This window comes from Carassius auratus, chromosome 9 (assembly GCF_003368295.1).
Source record: "Carassius auratus strain Wakin chromosome 9, ASM336829v1, whole genome shotgun sequence".
Lineage (NCBI taxonomy): Eukaryota > Metazoa > Chordata > Actinopteri > Cypriniformes > Cyprinidae > Carassius > Carassius auratus.
The window spans coordinates 12,170,461-12,185,987 of NC_039251.1; the positions used below are offsets into that span (position 1 = coordinate 12,170,461).

General features: G+C 37.1%; 1 protein-coding gene across 3 annotated transcripts in view; it reads left to right on the forward strand.

Annotated features, from left to right (window-relative positions):
- The window catches only part of erbb4b (erb-b2 receptor tyrosine kinase 4b), a 287,765-nt gene extending 272,480 nt beyond the window's left edge, over nucleotides 1-15,285 (forward strand). For all 3 annotated transcript variants that reach the window (XM_026271454.1, XM_026271455.1, XM_026271456.1), the window contains 7 exons: nucleotides 2,778-2,933; nucleotides 6,058-6,133; nucleotides 6,313-6,459; nucleotides 7,521-7,618; nucleotides 7,786-7,956; nucleotides 11,095-11,428; nucleotides 12,090-15,285. In XM_026271454.1, the coding sequence (XP_026127239.1) occupies nucleotides 2,778-2,933; nucleotides 6,058-6,133; nucleotides 6,313-6,459; nucleotides 7,521-7,618; nucleotides 7,786-7,956; nucleotides 11,095-11,428; nucleotides 12,090-12,769 (1,662 nt within the window). In that variant the 3' untranslated portion in view covers nucleotides 12,770-15,285. The remainder of the gene's footprint in view (nucleotides 1-2,777; nucleotides 2,934-6,057; nucleotides 6,134-6,312; nucleotides 6,460-7,520; nucleotides 7,619-7,785; nucleotides 7,957-11,094; nucleotides 11,429-12,089) is intronic.
- The last annotated feature ends 242 nt before the right edge of the window (nucleotides 15,286-15,527 follow it).

The window sequence follows — 15,527 nt, forward strand, 5'->3', positions numbered from 1 at the left end:
GGCACATCAGGTTGGTTTGTGTTGGATGAGGATTTGATTGCAAAGACTGATATTTATTTCCATATTAAATGAATTATGTATATTTATAATGGCTATAATATGGTAATATAATACAATACTGGATATAGTTCCTACTGTTTTAATCACAGTGCATTCTGGGAGTCCATTTGCTACAAGGGCCATATTGAGGAATCTTAGGGGAAGGATAATTAAGATGCCAAGAAAACGATTCCTTTGAAACCTTCCTCTATAGGCATCTTAGTTGGTTTTGGTAAAGAATACTTGTTTCATAACATAAGAATTGTCTGAGCCACATATTAGTCTTTTTTTACTCTTGTTAGTAAAGCTTCATCTTCTTTCCCAGCTTAATCCAAACTTATTTGAATGCGGTTGAAATAAACCCCTTTCTTCATTTCCAGCCAGTTCACTCATATTTTTGGCTCATCTTAAATTGGGGGATTTCTCTTTCAGAGCTGCGGCTGCCATCATGTTAATAAGTACAGTGAGAAACACGCTTTCAGATCTGACTGTGCTGCAAGTCTTGAGTCTGTAGACTGTTGACAAGCTGCAAAGCGAGCCACTTTCCTCATTCATTATACGTTTTATGTGTCACTGGTTTGTTCCCAATTAGAATTGAGCTCTCACTCAGGTTTGACGTGCCATATGATACAATCGAAAATGAGCAGAATAGCCAACAGATTTGGCTATTTTTATAAAGTACTCCTTGTATGTGTTGTTTTGCACTTCAAATCAAAGCAGAAAATCTGATTTTTATCTCAAGTCATTTGAATTTAAAAACTGGATACAAGTAATTCAGCAACAAGATGATTAAAATAAAAACTCTTGAATTACAAATCTAAATAAGTGTTTTGCATAATTTGTAGTAAATTGGTTAAGCATATTAATAAGGAAATGGTGAGTTAACAAAAACTTAATATCATAAAATTAGTTTGTTCAGTTGTAGAATAACTCTGTAACTTACAGTTTTATATTAACAGCACAATTGTTCATATTCTGATATACTCCATCAATTAGGTACAGCACTGTTTTGGTGAACTAACCCGAGAACTAACTGAAATAACTGTAATCGAAATGAATAATAATAATTCCATATATATATATATATATATATATTTGGTTTTATTTAAATTACCAATATTTTTTTTTTTATAAAATGTAAAAAAGTGTTGACTAGTAAAATAATAAAATAACTGATTCATTTTATGTTTTATTAAACACATTTACTTAACTAGTAATCTGCAAAATAAAGAACTGCACGAGAGTACTTAAAGAATATTTTTCAACCATCTTGTAAAAAATGTTCAGGGTTTTTGCTTTATCAAGTGCAAAAGACACAAAAAAAATTAAGATTTATTTCATTCCTCCAGAAATAGCCAAATCTGTTGAAATTTCTCTTCAGTTCCTTATAAAATGAATGCACTACAAGGATTTCCCCCAGTATATGATGCATTGCTGACTATGTTTGTAGCAACAGCAACATGGTGCTTTACAGGTGATGTAATACATTTTCCTCCTATGAATAAATTCTCACAGCTATTTGATATTAAAAGCGCTTTTAACCAGACTCTTTCTGTGATGACAGACGGAGTCTTCTCATCTCAGAGAGCACCTGGGATGGGCTACACTGGACCTCTCAAATTGTATTTCCCCACTTTTACAAGCTTGCTCTCACTATCTCGCTTTCTTAGTAAAAAACCATTTTGCCACAAGCTGTCCTTACCTCTCCACAAATCACATTAAGATTTAAATTTCATCCAGCCACTGGCTCAAGGGCACTTGAAAGCCCTGTTGAAGAAAAAGTAGAAAGGCTGTTTTCCTGCGCATGGATCGCGGCCCTGTGAAAGGCCTCCATGCTGCAGGTTGGACTCAAATCGATTACATGCATTGGTCGCTCCTCCAGAAAATTGATGTCTGGAGTTTTCATTGTTTTGCGATACACGGCCACGCCTGAGAAGAGACTCATCGCTTATCAATGTGAACAATCTCCATTAATAATACTGTGACTTTTTTCCACTGTAATCCCTCCACAAAGTGTCTTTGAAAGTGATGGTAGAACAAACAAACTTTGATTTTACTGCTACTGCCTCCTTCCTCACCATTTCATTTTAAGGCTACAAACTCTTCCTCATAATGAGTCTTCATTTTAATCATGCCAACACATGAAGGAATACATGAAGAATTAGCTTATGAGAGAGAGTGATGGTATCATGAATTTAAATGCGTATTATTCAGTAATATATTGTAGTTTTGCAGTAGACTATTGAAGCATATTAAGTAAATAATAGTGTAAATAAGATAAAGCAAATACAAATTAGTTTGTTCAACTGAAATATTGTCCTCTTATATGGCAGCATAATTGTTCAAAATTGTTTGAAATTTATTTTATATACATGCATACACACACACATACATACATACTTACATACATACACATATATATATATATATATATATATATATATATATATATATATATATATATATATATATATATATATAATAAAAATAAACATGATTTAAATAATGGTAAATGAAATAAAGACATGTAATATGTAATGTACATTTTCTTAACCAGTAACCTGTAAAATGAAGTACAGTAGATGTAACCAGTATTATTCAAATTATTTGTTTTTTAAAGGAATTTGATAAGCTTGTGAGATGGTACCATCACGCTTATTATTTGTGTCACACAACCAAACAGTTAAATTACTGTCACTGTAATTGATGATGATTAAAAAGTGTGTGTGTTGATGCAGGGTATGATGTACTTGGAGGACAGGAGACTTGTGCACAGGGATCTGGCTGCTCGGAACGTCCTAGTGAAGTCACCCAACCACATAAAGATCACTGACTTCGGTCTGGCTCGCCTTCTGGATGCAGATGAGAAGGAATACAATGCAGACGGGGGCAAGGTCAGTATCACATGACCCCAACAAGACAAAGGGCATGCACTGACTTGTTTGCATAACATCAGTTTACATATGCTCTTTGTGTTGGAGCAACAATGCTTTGAGTAATCAAGAAATGTGCTGCAATTAACATTCTTCCCTGGGTTTTAGAACACAGCCTCTAATGACAGGCTAATTAACATTGTTTGCTAAGGCCAAATGTACACTACAAAACAGAAGTTTTCACTCCGCACATATTCAAAAACTCACAGGTTCTTGACACATATTACACGACTAATCAAAACCAGAGTAAACGCAGACTAGTGACAATATGTGTTTTCATTTTTCTGATGAATTTTCTAATCAGATTTACAGTTTTTGCCTCATGAGAAAATGGGCAAAGGATTTCTGCTTTACATTGAAGGAGAAATCCATCAATGTAAAAAAAAAATGAATCAATCAAATCGAAAAATGCAGTTTCAAATATTACAGAATAGCATATCGGTACCTTTAAATTTTACAATTTATAAAATATGCAGGCACTATGTTTCATTAAGTGACAATGCTAATATATCAAAATCAGATTTTGCCTTGAAATGTACATATAACCACCATAATAATGCAGGTGTTAAAATATAAAGCCACATGATGACTATTTTATTGGCCTTTCCATAAAACATGGCCAGTACTCATAGTCATATAGCACATATTTACAGGGTCAAACAAACAAAGACAAAACAATGTCACTGTAACACATTACACTAAAATAATGCAATAAACTAAATAAAATAAAATGTAAAAAAAAAAAAAAAAAACACCAATGAAAATTAGTGGTTACAAAAATGAGAAGAAACAAAACTTTTAGTTTAAAATACACTGGGAATGTCCTTTTACTGTTTACAATACATACAGTGCCTTGCGAACGTATTCATACCCCTTAATTTTTTTATTTTAATTTTTTCATGTTTTGTTGTGTTGCTGCTTTGTTAAACTGCTTTAAATAACTTTTTTTCCACATCAGTCTACACTCCATACACCATATTGACGAAGCAAAAACAGAACTTTCACAACTTCTTTATTTATTTAATATAAAAAACTGAAATAATTACATTGAATAAGTATTCATAGCCTTAACTAAATATTTCACTTAAGCACCTTTACAGTCTCAAGTCTTATTAGAATGATTCGCAAGCTTGGCTCTTCAGCATTTGGCAATTATCTGCCATTTTTCTCTTCATCTCTTCACTTCTCAAACTCTGTCAGGTTGGATGGGGGCAGATGCACATTTTCAGGTTTTTCCAGAAATATTTCATTGGGTTCATTGGGCTGGGCCGGTCAAGGACATTCATAGAGTTGTCTATAATTGACTCTTGCAGTGTGCATAGGGTCATTGTCCTGTTAGAAGGAGAACCTTATGCCCAGTCTGAGGTTCTGAATGCACTGGGCTGGGGTTTCTTTAAGGCTATCTCAATATTTTGGTGCATTGGGCTTGTCTTCTAGGCTGCTACCAGAACACTTTACTTTTGGGATGCTTACTCTGCAGGTGATGAGCAGGGCTGGTTTCCTTCAAACACCTTCCTTTTTTTTTTTTTTTTTTGCTCTGATATGAATAATCATCTGTTAGACCTTTTATTAAGTGCGTGTGCTTTCTAAATCATACCTATTCAATTGAATTTGCAACAGATTAACTTCACTCGAAGTCTAGTAACATCTTTAAGCAACATGATGAATGCTCCTAAACTGCATTTCAACTGTATTATGAATATATGTATATATGAATACTTATGCAATAGATTCATTTTATATATACATTTGCAAAGATTTAAAAAAAACTGTTTTTTGCTTTCCCATTATGGTGTATGGAGTGTAGAGTGGGATGTGGAAAAAAGGTAATTTAAAGCAGTTTAACATAAAACGTGAAAAAAAAATTAAAGGGTATGAATACTTTCGCAAGGCACTGTTTATGGTATTACATAGTGTTTACTTGCAAAAAACATACATCTGACAGTTTTTCATAGTGAATGTACATGTAGGGGAAAGTCGTGGCCTAATGGTTAGAGATTCGGACTCGTAATCCAAAGGTTGCGAGTTCAAGTCTCGGGCCGGCAGGAATTGTAGGTGGGGGGAGTTAATGTACAGTGCTTTCTCATCTCAATACTATGACTTAGGGGCCCTTGAGCAAGGCCCTGAACCCCCAACTGCCCCCCAAGCTCTGCAGCATAAATGGCTCCCCAATGCTCCAGGTGTGTGTTCACAGTGTGTGTGCGTTCACTGCTGTGTGTGTGCGCACTTTGGATGGGTTAAATGCAGAGCACAAATTCTGAGTATGGGTCATCTGAATGTCTCGTCACTTTCACTTAATGTTAAACCAATTACAGTTTTTTTTTTTTTACTGTAAAACATATTAGCCACACCCTAATTACAAATTTTCATTTGACTTTAAGCTTTCATCAGTAAGGAACCGCCAATAACTAGTAAGCCCAAGTGACCCAATAGCACTAAAAATAACTTAAAAAATAATAATAAATAACTAAAAACCCTGGTCACCAGCCTACCCTAACATTGTGGCAGAGAGTCAATCTTCCATCCTCTCAGCACCTTTTCATTTCAAACAAACTTCCACATACCTGCAGCTGTGTCCTTTTCCTGCACTTCACTTGATCTACACATTCCATCTTATCCATCTGAATCTCCCTCTTGGTGCTGCACCAGAATAGAGCACCCTGGGACTCTGTTCTGTTCAGCTCCAACCATCTACCTTTTTAAATCAACCGTGTTTGTTCTCCCACAGAGGAAAAACTCTAAAGCTTTAGCATGGTTTGATGCCGAGCAGCACTGCGCACACATTTAACCCAAACGGTTTCTTCCGATAGCAAAAGATGAAAAGAATCAGACGTCACTGATTATTCCATTTCTGAAATATTAACTTTCCTGACTTAATATATAATGCATGATTCTGTGATAAGGTTTGGTTTTAGCAATGTAAGCTTTGAAGAAACTTTGTCAAGTTGCATAAATAAACAATAAAACAGTACTTGTGCTCACTTGATGTTTTTCTTTTTCTTACTTTATTACGTTTTCATGTACTGTATCATTGTGTTTTGTTTTTTTATTCAAAGTGATCCACTTTTCCCTCTTGTTTTGTCAGATGCCTATAAAGTGGATGGCTTTGGAGTGCATTCACTATAGGAAATTCACCCATCAGAGTGACGTATGGAGTTATGGTGAGATGAGCCTTAATTGCAGTTAATTGCCTCAGTAAAATGTAACTTATTTTATTTAAAGTCTTATTTCAAGTGTTTTCATGCAGTTAGACTCTGTATGAATCAGACAAACACAGAGTCAACAGTCTCAACACATGCCTACAAGCTTTTAAATTGATGTTTATTGGATCTTCTTCCAGGTGTGACTATCTGGGAGCTGATGACATTCGGAGGAAAGCCGTACGATGGAATCCCGACCCGAGACATCCCTGACCTGCTGGAGAAAGGAGAGAGGCTTCCTCAACCTCCCATCTGCACTATTGACGTCTACATGGTCATGGTCAAATGTAAGGGAGCTTTGCACAAATTTTTATCCCAGAGTTTTTTTTTTTTTTTTTCACACCAATGACACATCAAGGTAGCCGTTTTTATTTAGTGTTCAAGCAGGTCAGCTAAGGAAACCTTGTGAGTTTATACTGTAGGTCAGTGACCTTTGAATCCTGTTGTGCATACTGTAAGTAAACTGCTTCTTATCAATAATACAACTTTAGATTATTAATACATTTTAAATGCTTTATCATGATCTAATGTTTTTATTGTGACGTGGTTTTTCAGTACAGCTGTTTTTCAATATACTGAAATAAAATCTTAAGTAAAAATTTAAAAGTTAAACTATAAAAATGACCAAAAACCTAACCTGAATTAAAAATAAATATAAAAAATAACAAAAATACTCAAACTAAAAAGAAACCAGAAAAAAAACTAAAAACTAATTCAAATTTTTTTTTTTCTATATTTTATAAATTGTACTAAAATAAATGAAAAGCAAACAACTAATGGTGCTAACATTGTGCTGTATTACAACAACAACAAAAAACATGATCCTAACCTTTATTGCAAGACCAAAATCTTTATTGGCCAGACAGTGATTCATCTTTTTTGAATAATTAAAATACTGGTGTCTGGGACATTGTGAGCCATGAACTAAACACCTATTTAGATGTGTTCTTACTTGAAACAGAGTAAAGGCTTGGACCCGGAAACAATATTGGAATAGATAGTTAATTCCAGATAATTTAACTGCAGAAATATGAAGCTTCCAGTTTTGTTAAATCACTTATTTTAATTGCTCTGTATGAAATATGTTATTTGAGTTGTTAATGCGCTCTACAGTTCTAGGCGGATGAACTTATCAACTTATCAGCATATTGTTATGTGCATTATTGTAAACACTTGTTCCTATTGTTTTAAAAACCAAGGGGAAATGATTTCTTTGGTATTTGTCAGCATTTTGCAGATCCTAAAGCAAGGACCTTCTTTTAAATGTACAGTAAGCTCACACTACAGCACTGATTATCGGTTGTGTTCTACTTTGCTGACTGAAGTTGTGCTGTGCATGTGTCTCCAGGCTGGATGATAGATGCAGACAGCAGACCCAGATTTAAGGAGCTTGCAGCAGAGTTCAGCCGAATGGCAAGAGATCCACAACGTTACCTAGTCATCCAGGTAAGAGCCTAACTGCTGGGCTCAAATGGCCTTGGTGTACTGTACAATAATAAAATAAATAACAAAATAAAAGAACAATCGATAAATAAAACACATAAGTGTCATAAGGTCTTTCTATCGTTTCTCTGCATAATACATGATCTCAAGCCCGATGCTCTCTGTGTCAGGGGGATGACCGCATGAAGCTGCCCAGCCCCAATGACAGTAAGTTCTTCCAGAGTCTGCTAGATGAGGAGGAACTGGAGGATCTGATGGATGCCGAGGAGTATTTGGTGCCACAAGCCCTCAGTATTCCCCCACTGGCATACACAACCAGATCACGCATGGATCCCAACAGAGTGAGTGTACTAACCCGCTCACACTCTCACACAGAGTCGTTTAATAAACCATGCTCTGTCAGAGACAGTATAGCAGAGATTGGCCACTTGTATTACAATGAATGGGGTAAATTGAAATGCCTAATTTGGAAGTTCTCATAAAGGAAGGCATGTCCTCCTCATAAAAGAGCCAGTTTGCAAAGTCATTGCTTTTTGACTGATATCACAAAATGGGCTAGACCTAACCTGAAATACAATAAATGTACTTTTTTGTTTTTGTTTTGGGTGTTTATATACAGTAAACTACCGTTCAAAGTTTGGAGTAAGCAAAGTTTTTTTTTCAGCAAGGATGCATTAAATGCACCAAAATGACAGTAAAGACTTTTAAATGGTTACCAAAAAAATCTAAATTTTTATATATTTTTTTGGACTTAATCAAATATCCTGAAAAAATAAATAAATAAATGTATCATGGTTTTAACATGATAAGATTAAATGTTTTTTTCTGAAAATTTAGCTTTGCCATTACAATTATATATACAAATATATATACATATATAAAGAAGAAAAAAATTAAGAAAATTAAATATACAGAATTCATTTTAAATTGTAATATTGCACAGTATTACTGTTTTATTTTTTATTTTTACTATTTTGATCAAATAAATCCAGCCTTGATGAGCCTAAGAGACTTCTTTAAAACTTATTAAAAATTGTACTGACCCCAAACATTTAAACAATATTACCTAATTTGACTTCTAACTAACTTTGGAATCAGTCAGTCTTTCAACATCAATCGATTGCCGTATTTGCATCACTTTAATGTTCCTATCACTTCATCTGAACACTTGAAATCATAAGCTCTAGATTTCTGTTTTGGTAAAAAGTTTGAAGAGAATCAATTCACTTGCCTTGATTCCTGTCAAATATTGAAAAATGTCTTTAGCAGGCAAAGGACAAGAGGTCACTGATGCATTGAACATACATCATGCATCCACATTTGGGTATTTTGCACATATTTACATATTTTAGGATACCTTTTACATTTTAATGCACTTTTAGTTCTCACTCCATGAAGCTCTATTTATTGCTTGTCTGAGGCTGAATTGAGTTTTCAGACGAGTCCATCATCCAGCTGACGTTGACCTTGGAGTGGATGGATGCTCCCCTGGCCAATTAAGTGCTGCCCACGTGAGCATCCCAGAAAGCCCACCCCACCATTCCTGCATTGACAGATGCTACGCTCTCCCAGAACAAACCTGTCTGCCATTGAAATATGAAATCACAAATGCTTTGAGGAAAAGTCTCGCAATTTAGTAATGCCCCCCTATTGATAAAGGGTTCTGAAATGCTGAGATTCAGTCTTTTTTTTATTTACAGGTGCTAATTTGTCTTAGCATTTTCAAAAGCAGCAGTGCTGTTTGTGACATGCATTAACGTTTTCATGTGGAAAGGATGAAAAATATATCCCCCTAAATACGTGTGCCTATAATGGGCTCCATGCCTGGGCTTTCATTACGGAGGCATACCAGTGTAAATAACTGGGTCCTCACTAAAGTGAAGATGATATTTGCCCATAGACATGAAGTCCAGAGTGGGTATTTGCTCTGTGTTAGTCAGCCATGAGCACGTTATTAACTGTTGGTGTGCGTGGCGGCAGTGGGAAAGGACAACAGATTGGGATGAGTCTCAAACAGCTCTTAACTGTAACTTAGCAAGACAAAATCTCAGGGTTCAGTCAGTCTTTGCCAGGGACTAAGAACGGATTTAGCGAGGGTGTGAGAGAGTGTGGGAGGGGTGGGTGTGATGAAATGTTTCCTCTTTTTGCCTGGACTGTGTTCGCAAACCATGTGTGCCATTTTGCATTCTAACTTGCGTTTTGTTTGCATCTAACTGGGAGAGAAAAGAGAGTGAGCGGTATGAATATCAATGAGGCACATCAATCCTTCAGAGCCTCTTTGGAACGTTACAGAAATCTTTCGCCTGCAGTTTGCCGTATAAACTGAGCTTTGGGAAAACAAAACTCTGCCAAATAACCCAAAAAGCGGATTGCGATATTAACTCAAATTCATGTCTTGAAGTTTGAGCATAATGGAAAAAGCATTTTTGTGCATGTGTTTCAGCTCATCCTTGGTCAGTGGGTTGTAAATGTTTAATGGGCTACTGGGATAAAAGCTCATTTTTTTAAGGTTTGGCATGAACATTAAATACTTTATGTAAATTTAAAATTTAATGTTAATTTTGTATAGATTATTTTATACTTTTAAAATAATTGTTATTCTTTGTAAACTCTACATTTGATCTATTGAACACCCTAATGACATTTCTGAAGCTTTTATTCACAAGATTATCCAATAATAGGCATCATCATGTTTATGTATACTTTCAGTCACTTTCTATAAGACAATAACTACTGTGACATGTAACTGACATATCAAATTATATAATTTCATGATATGGCATTTAATGATTCTGTCCACTTCTTACACAAGTATAGTTTTATGTTAGATGTGACAGTCTCAACTCTTAGTTCCTGTTCTTTAGAGTAATGGTCTGCCGGGCAGCACTCTTTATTCACAAGAATGCAGCATCATGGATGGGTGCTGGGGAAGATAGGAAGGAGAAAGAGAAAGAGATGAGATTGGTGCTTTGTGGTTAGTGGAGAAGCAGAGAAAATGTCGGTGGTAAGGGAAATTGAGGAAACAGACACTGAATTCAAGACATAGCCAGAAATCTGATAAAGAGCCATTTTAAGAACCATAATGCAGAAATATAGTGATCATTTAGTACTATGGTACTGTTCTATAGTAACATGGTTTTACCATTTTATACCTTAAAAATGTACATGGCCTTTTTGCTACAGTCTTGCCTCCACAGCACTTAACGAAAATCAAGTTCACAACAGGAGCTAGAAACAAAGACAGGCAGAAAAACAAAGTTTAATTGTGATGAGATTTCTAATTGCATCAGGAGAGCTGTGTTCCTACACACTCGTCTGTTCATTCACTGTTGCCAAGTTTTCATTAAATCTCATAAACTGTATTAATATTTGGAGTCTCCCTAGCATAAAATATTTGCTCCTCTTGAAGTGTTTAATTGTAAAGCAAACAGAAATAGATCATGCCAAAGATACTAAAAGGCTCATTTGTGTTTCTGCAGAACCAGTTTGCGTACCAGGACGGCAGCTTCGGCATGGAGGAGATGATGGCCACTATCCCGCGGGTCGTTGCTGTGTCTGCGGTCAGCCCAGGCTGTCCTGCTCAGAAGCAATCTATGACCCAGCAGGGGGCCTCGGGATCCTCGGAGGCATTTGAAGACAGCCGCTGTAATGGCACTCTTAGGAAGAAGGTTTCACCCAGGGCAAGCACCGGGGAGGACAGCAGTGGCCAGCGCTACAGTGCAGATCCAACTGTGATACTGTGTGAGCGCGGAGCAAGAGCCGAGACTGACCAGGATGGATACATGAGCGCCATGCAGGACAAAAAGCCCTCAGGTACTGGAAGGATAAAATGGAGCAAGCGAGGAGAAACATTTCTGACTACGAAGTTCATAATATTTAATGAGAAAAGCTTTAAGAAAACTTGTGATTATTCATCTGCTCCTAAACATTACATTAAGATTACACCCTTATCTAAAGTGACTGACATTGCATCAAGACACAAATATGTTTATCCGTTAAGAAATTAACATGTTCATTTACTAACAGGAATCCTGCTAAACAACTGGCCTCTTATTTCAAACTGCTAGTTATAGCACCAGTACTCAGTGCAGTTTTTCATAACCCAGGGTTCAAAGCAGTGATGAATCCCTTTGAAATTTCATAAAAGTTGCTAAGACATTAAGAGTTTAGGACAGTTTGAAAAGAAGCTAGTGAATCTTGGGCTAATTTGTGCTAATTCTAGCATAGTCATGGGCTCACTAGCACACTTTGTAACCTCAATCATTCTTCTGTAAAATATACTCAAGCAAAAATGTTAATGGAAAGAACTTGGATTTACTATAACTCTAGGACTTCAGAGAGCATCCTAGTGAGTCTGTATAGAAAACCTGCTGAGATCAATGGTAGTCGGCTTTACCTCAGAGAGTTAGCTGCCACAATGTTCTCATCCTGCCAACCTTCTGTCTTCTGACAGCTCTTTTCTTTTCTCGTGCAGATTATCTACACCCTGTGGAGGAGAACCCTTTTGTTACCCATCGCAGAAATGGAGAGGTCCGCACTCTCGAGCGAGGTTACCACAGTACCTCCAACGGACAGTCCAAAGTAGAGGATGAGTATGTCAATGACCCGTTGTACCTCAACACCTTTCATAACTCTGGGGAAAAGAGTCACGATGTATTGAGGAAGAACGGAGTGCCTGTTCCACACTCCGCAGCAGTAGTAGTAGCAGCAAATAGTGGAATTTCCACCAGCCAGAACCTTCCCCAAACAATGCAACCAGCGGCATCAAATGCCCACATCACAACACAGCCTCTCTACCAAGGCAAACAAAGCATCTCCACCCTCTCAGGCCACACCCTCCACTCTGCCCATCCCGGACACAGCCTCCACCCAACGCACACCCTCCATCCCGCTCACTCTGGGACCATCAAGCCCGACATAAAGCCCAAAAAGACATTTGACAATCCTGAGTACTGGCAGCACAGTCTCCCCCCCAAGGGCACTCTCCACAACCCTGAGTATCTGCAGGACTGCAGCACACGCTTCTTCTACCGGCAAAACGGACGGATCCGACCCGCTGTGGCTGAGAACCAGGAGTACCTTTCCGAGTATGCGCTAAAACCGGGAACAGTGTTGCCACCTCCTCCCTACCGCCAGAGAAACACTGTTGTGTAGCAACAATGGCCAAGACAAACAAGGAAAGTTGGAGGTAAAGAGAGAGTCATAGTGTTTTCTCACCCTGGCTCCTACACCAGCATCCTGATCTCTCTGCTCCTCTCTGAACTGGATTTAACACCCAACCTCCAATGACCTGGAACTGATCCACTTGAGTGAGCTTCTCCTCCAGAGGCATTGGTCACTGATGGCCACATCAATTAAAGCTCCTTCCTACTTGTCTCTCCTCACTTCAAGTCACCATTAAGACCTGTCTCCCCTACCTGAGGCCAACTTTTGGAAAATGATACTCTTCCCAACATTTGGTACATGTTACACTCATCTCACTGAAAGCAAGTGCTGACATTGACATGGAACGTGGGTTGGTCCAATAGCAGGGAGGAGTCATTCTTTTGTGCAATTACAGAAATATTTCTACCATTTATCTTATTTTGATTTGTACATTCAATAGGATCTGCTGAAATTTATTACTTAGGTTAGCATAGTTTATTTTAGCACTCCATACATGATTTTATGAGGCAGATGTGTTGTAAGCAAATCCTTCGTATTGGGAATATCGTTGTGGGCCTTGGGACAAAAGGGCCCAAAATGGTCCTCCGTGTTGCCTACTGATTGAGACTCCAAAAAAGTAAGCGACAGGCATGGCTGTATGCTAAATGCTGTTATATACAACAAAACATATGTTCATTACAGCATGGTGTCAGCTGGGACCTTTGATCACCACCTTCTCGAAAGGCGCATCTTCAAAACGACACATTGTGTAATGTTCTGTTAAAGCTATCTGCATAATTCATCGGCACATGTATTGCTCAAACAAGGCACTTTTTATTATTTCTATTGAGCCATTCTTCATTTTTGATTCTTAAGTAAGCCTGGAATGATTGCCAACTGGAAACACTCCTGCGGTCCATATTATACATCTATAAAACTACATGTGTAAAGGCAACTTAATGAAAGACAAGTGCTCCATGCTGAGAACAGTGTCAGCACGCATGTGAAGGAGTCCGTACTGCAGCCCGCCACAAAATCAATAACTTCATAAAAGCAGATCTGCAACAGTCTACTGTAATAAAAGTTTTTATTGTTGATCTAGCCAGCATTGATCTGTATGCTCACAGAGTTGTCACCTTAAGGTAGCCTCTTCCTTATTTTGTCATTTGATGTGTGGAACGAAAACCCAGATTGGGTCTACCTTGAACTTTAGAAGCTAAAATCAACACTAGCGACCAAGAGGATCCACATCGATGGACATACTGTGGTGAACGGATATTTACAGTTACAAAGGCCCATGTTTGTACAGAAGACTCAACAGCACACAACGCCTAGATGCTCTTCTGAAATATGGCCGGAAAACTGTTACAACTATAGAAATTTCACCCACATGCAAGTCGATGAGATGCACAAGACTTGCGATCAAGATGGCAGCTTTTTCTAGCTGGGTTCATTAAAACTGCAGTGAGGGATGTTTTGAAATCACAGCAGGAGTACCATCATCCAGTACCATGAGGAACAAATAAGAACGTACGAATGGAATATTTGCCCTGAGGTCAGAGTTGAGACTGCCTCAAATCTGCCTCAAACTCCATTTGAACTGTCTCCCATAATGACTTTTCTATAAGAAGCGTCTCATGGAGCTACACAGATAGAATTTAGGATGATAACTTAGCTTACTTGGGCATGTTGTTCTCCTTAAATGTTGGAAAACAACTTTGCTAAATCTTCGGTAAAACCGCACCATCCAGGTTTCTCTGGCTAGATTTGTGTATAGTTTTGAACACTGCCAGTCACTATGCTTTTCTGTTAATGGGAATAATAATGTTGTGTTGCTGGTTTGGAGATGTGAAATGGTTTTATAGCACTTAACAGCCTGGCACAGCCACATGAGTTTGTTTTAAACACCAATGGCACTGACTGAATACTCATTTATTATAATCATTGCTACATGATGATAGCACACATCACCCGCCCACATACGTTTGTTTTGCTCTATCACTTTTTTCTTTATATGTATTTTTTTTGTGTGTGCTTATAAATATGAAGGTTTACGGTTACATGGAGCACTTTAATTAATGAACATAGCAAAGAAAGAGCGGAATTCTTTTCATTGTGGGAATTGCTGTTTCCATGTGATAACAGATTAGACAAATGACATTTTTGGCTCGCTACTGGAAACAAAATCAGGGAATGTTAGTGAAGCGCAGTAATTTTGCCAAACACAGATGTTTACTAATTGAAGTATTTATCACAAGCTTTTATCCTTAGAAATAATGTGATTAGGGCAGAATTTAAGGTGGGTCGCAATAATGCTAAGATTACCTATATAACAATAATAGATGCCATTACAGGACGAAACTGATACTTGAAATTGCTTTATTTTAGCTCCTATAGAGTGTTTAAAATAGATTAAAAGTTATGAAGTACAGTGTGTAGAACTAAGGCCAAATGTAACCCTGGACCACAAAACCAGTCTAAAGTTGCACAACTATATTTGTAGCAATAGCCAAAAATACACTGAATGGGTCAAAATAATATATTTTATGTCAAAAATCATTAGGATATTAAGTAAATATCATTATGAAGATATTTTATACATTTTGCTATAGTAAATATATCAAAACTTCAGTTTTGATTAGTAATATGCATTGCTAAGGCATTATCTGGCAAACTTCAAAGGCAATTTTCTCTCTTTCTCGCTCTCTCTCTATATATATTATATATATCTATAACAACATCGATGGAAAGCTCATTTATTTAGCAT